The sequence below is a fragment of the Chaetura pelagica genome, unplaced genomic scaffold (assembly GCF_000747805.2).
Source record: "Chaetura pelagica isolate M959 unplaced genomic scaffold, ChaPel_1.0 scaffold1489, whole genome shotgun sequence".
Lineage (NCBI taxonomy): Eukaryota > Metazoa > Chordata > Aves > Apodiformes > Apodidae > Chaetura > Chaetura pelagica.
The window spans coordinates 1-3,090 of NW_009954572.1; the positions used below are offsets into that span (position 1 = coordinate 1).

The 3,090-nt window shown below is 46.9% G+C and overlaps 1 protein-coding gene across 1 annotated transcript in view; it reads right to left on the minus strand.

The window, feature by feature from the left end:
* Positions 1-2,418: 2,418 nt before the first annotated feature.
* The window catches only part of LOC104395697 (gastrula zinc finger protein XlCGF52.1-like), a 1,220-nt gene continuing 548 nt past the window's right edge, over positions 2,419-3,090 (minus strand). The window contains 1 exon segment of the mRNA XM_010005427.1: positions 2,419-3,090. This exon segment is cut by the window's right edge and continues 3 nt beyond it. Coding sequence (XP_010003729.1) covers positions 2,419-3,090 — 672 coding nt within the window.

Here is a 3,090-nt window from a genome sequence, read left to right on the forward strand (position 1 = left end):
ACATTTGTTATCCTGCTTTGTGGCAGGTGCGCAGTACACTCTATCAACCTTATCTTTGTGTTGGTGTGCCAGAATTCCAGCAGCGGCGTTCTTCATCTTTCCACGCTTGGCCCGTGAAAACATCCATTCCTTCTTCACTTTCTATCCTCTTCTCTTTGGTGCTACCATGATGTTCCTGTTCTGTGCTGAGGAATGGCTACTTCCTGATACACACTATTACTAGATCCTTCTCTGGGGGGTGCTCAGGCCTCTTTTGAGTGGTCCGTGATGAACACCGTTTCTCAGCGTTCCAGAGCGGTACCAATGTAACTACATTATATCTACTATTTACAATATATGAAGAGCAGATTCAAGCCAAGGAATTCCAAAGTGATAGCTCTTTACATTCACTGCCGTTCATAACCCAGGAGATCCTTTTCCAAGATTCAGGTGAGGAAAGAGTTAGTCTCCAGAGTGGCTTTCTATAGTTCAACAGGTGATTCTCTAAACTTAGGCAGGTCTGTATCATTAGTCATTATGTTAATTAACACAAGCAGGCCAGATCGTGCTAGTTTTGTATGGTTCTCCTTCTTTGGCAAGTGCTTTCCCTGTATTTTGCTTGATAGGCTCGTGTAATATCAAGTTAAGTTTACCGATATTGGGTAAATTCAGGAAAACAGTTTGTCCTGGGTTGAGTGTGACTTTCTTGTTGATCGAAGTTTCTGAGTCTTTCACCCCGGGCTCGTTAGCAACCAAGCTCGATGGTGGATGGACTAGAATGCATTTAGCCAGGGGCACCCATCCACTCCCCAACGATTGTTTACAATCATTAAGGCTTTATTCAGCCTTTCATCCCACCGGGGATGTTGGGGTTTTTAACTGCTTTTAATGAACCCGTTGGTTCTTTGCACAGTCCCGTTAGGCTGCGGCAGTCCCATTAGGCTGAGAGTCCATTTAACACCTTCACTCTCGGCCCATTGTTGGACAATGTGTGCGGTAAAGTGAGACCCATTGAATCCTTTGTGGCTTAGGTAAGATGCCAAACCTTTTTCTAAGACATTTCTAGCGCTATATTCTTTTCCATTGATTAGTTTGCCATGCTGAGACATCGTTTACTTTCCAATCCTTCATCTCCCAACATGATATCCATCCTGGATACCCTCAATGGACCACTTTTGGAGGCCAGTTCTCCACAGCATCCAATTCCTCTCTCAACTTAGTGCACCTCTGACCTACACTACATGCCAAATGACACCTTTCCAATTTGCCTCCTCCCTTCAATCAGTCCTTTTCTAATGCCAACACCATTTCTAATGTCCAATTGATGTCACAATCCCTTTGCCATTCCGGATGGTTCCTCAGAGTGAAAAACACATCTGCATATCTGACCTCATCCCTCTTTCCTTCCTACATGAGCTGTATGCAGCATACATGAGCAATGTATTACATTCCAAAGTGTCAGTCTCAGGCCACTTAACACCATTCTACAAGTGTCCTGGTTTAAGCCAGGATGAAATCAGTTCTCCTTTTATTGACTTCTTGTTTTCCTTCAGTAAGCTTTCTTTTAACTAGTCACAGAGCCTTCTGACTAAAACTGATAAGAGAGAAATGTTTTTCTAACTGCTGGGGCTTCAAGGTCGCACCTTCACTCTGCCGGCTCAAACTCTACAGGGAGATCTCTGACCCCCCGCAGGAAGCTGAGTTAGACAGACAGCAAAACTGACCAGAGATATTCCATTCCATAGAGCTACATAAGCTCAGAGGAAGGTCAGAGATCACACCAGACAACTTCCTTCCTGCTTCTTCTTCCCTTCTCCTCCATCCATGGCCGATGTTCAGGGAGGACTCCGTCCATCCCTCACCTTGGCTGCACTTCAGAAGTCATGCTTAGTCCACCCTGTAGCCATTAGGGACCTGGGTGTGGGAACAAGCAGACAAGGACAGGATGGACCCCTTAAGGTCCACGGCCCAAGGCCCAGCTGAGCACTGCTCACCTAACACTCCTCTGCACAGCTCCTGCCAAGAAAGTTTACACAAAGCAAATCCAGGTTCTGTTTTCCCATCTCTAAAACAACCCCAAATGGTAGCGAGCCTCATGTTACCTTTCTGAGCGTGACCAAATTTTCCAGCCACCACAGCTGGACATTGAAGATCAGAGAACAATTCTTGGGTCTCAGTCTCCCCAAAACACCATCCTAGTTGACAATGGTGTTTTTCACCTCAAAAAGACCTAATCCCACCTTGTTGCCACCTTTTCCGTGCAAAGCCCATCACTGACTCATCCTGAAACGGTGTATGGGTTATTTGTATTTTTCCTCCCTTCAAAAAACACCGTAGGTCCCTCACAACATCCGCTTTGTCCATTGACGACAGTGTCACCATGATAAAGACTCTATTTTCATCCCATTTTGGAAATATGGTGATCTTAACCATGCCCCTTCATTCTTGGTGATCTCTTAGGTGGCTCTGGCCATGACAGATGAGATCCCATCTCTGGTAAAACCCCTTCTCACACTGGGAGCAGCTGAAGGGTCATTCATCCGTATGGACCCGTTGATGTTTCCACAAGCTGGAATGGTCACAGAAGCTCTTCTGGCACTGGGGACACGTGTAGGGTCTCTCTCCTGTGTGGATGCGTTGATGCTTGATGAGCCAAGTGTTCAAGACAAAGCTCTTCCCACAGTCAGGACATGCATAGGGATGTTCACCCGTGTGGACCCGGAGGTGACGGTTGAGGCTGGAACTGCTTGTAAACTTCTTCCTGCATTTGGGACACACGTAGGGTTTTTCCCCAGTGTGGACATGTTGGTGACACATCCAGGCACTGCTGCTACGGAAGCTCTTCCCACACTCCAAACACATATAGGGTCTCTCCCCTGTGTGGGTCTGGTGGTGTTTATTTAATGAGGACTTGACAGCAAAGCACTTCCCACACTCTAGACATGTGTAGGGTCGGTCACCCGTGTGGAGCTGCTGATGTTGCCGCAAGTTGGAGCTGCAACTGAAGCTCTTCTGGCACTGGGGACATGTGTAGGGTTTCTCTCCCGTGTGGATGCGTTGATGGCTGATAAGCAAGTAGTTCCAGACAAAGCTCTTCCCGCAGTCAGGACA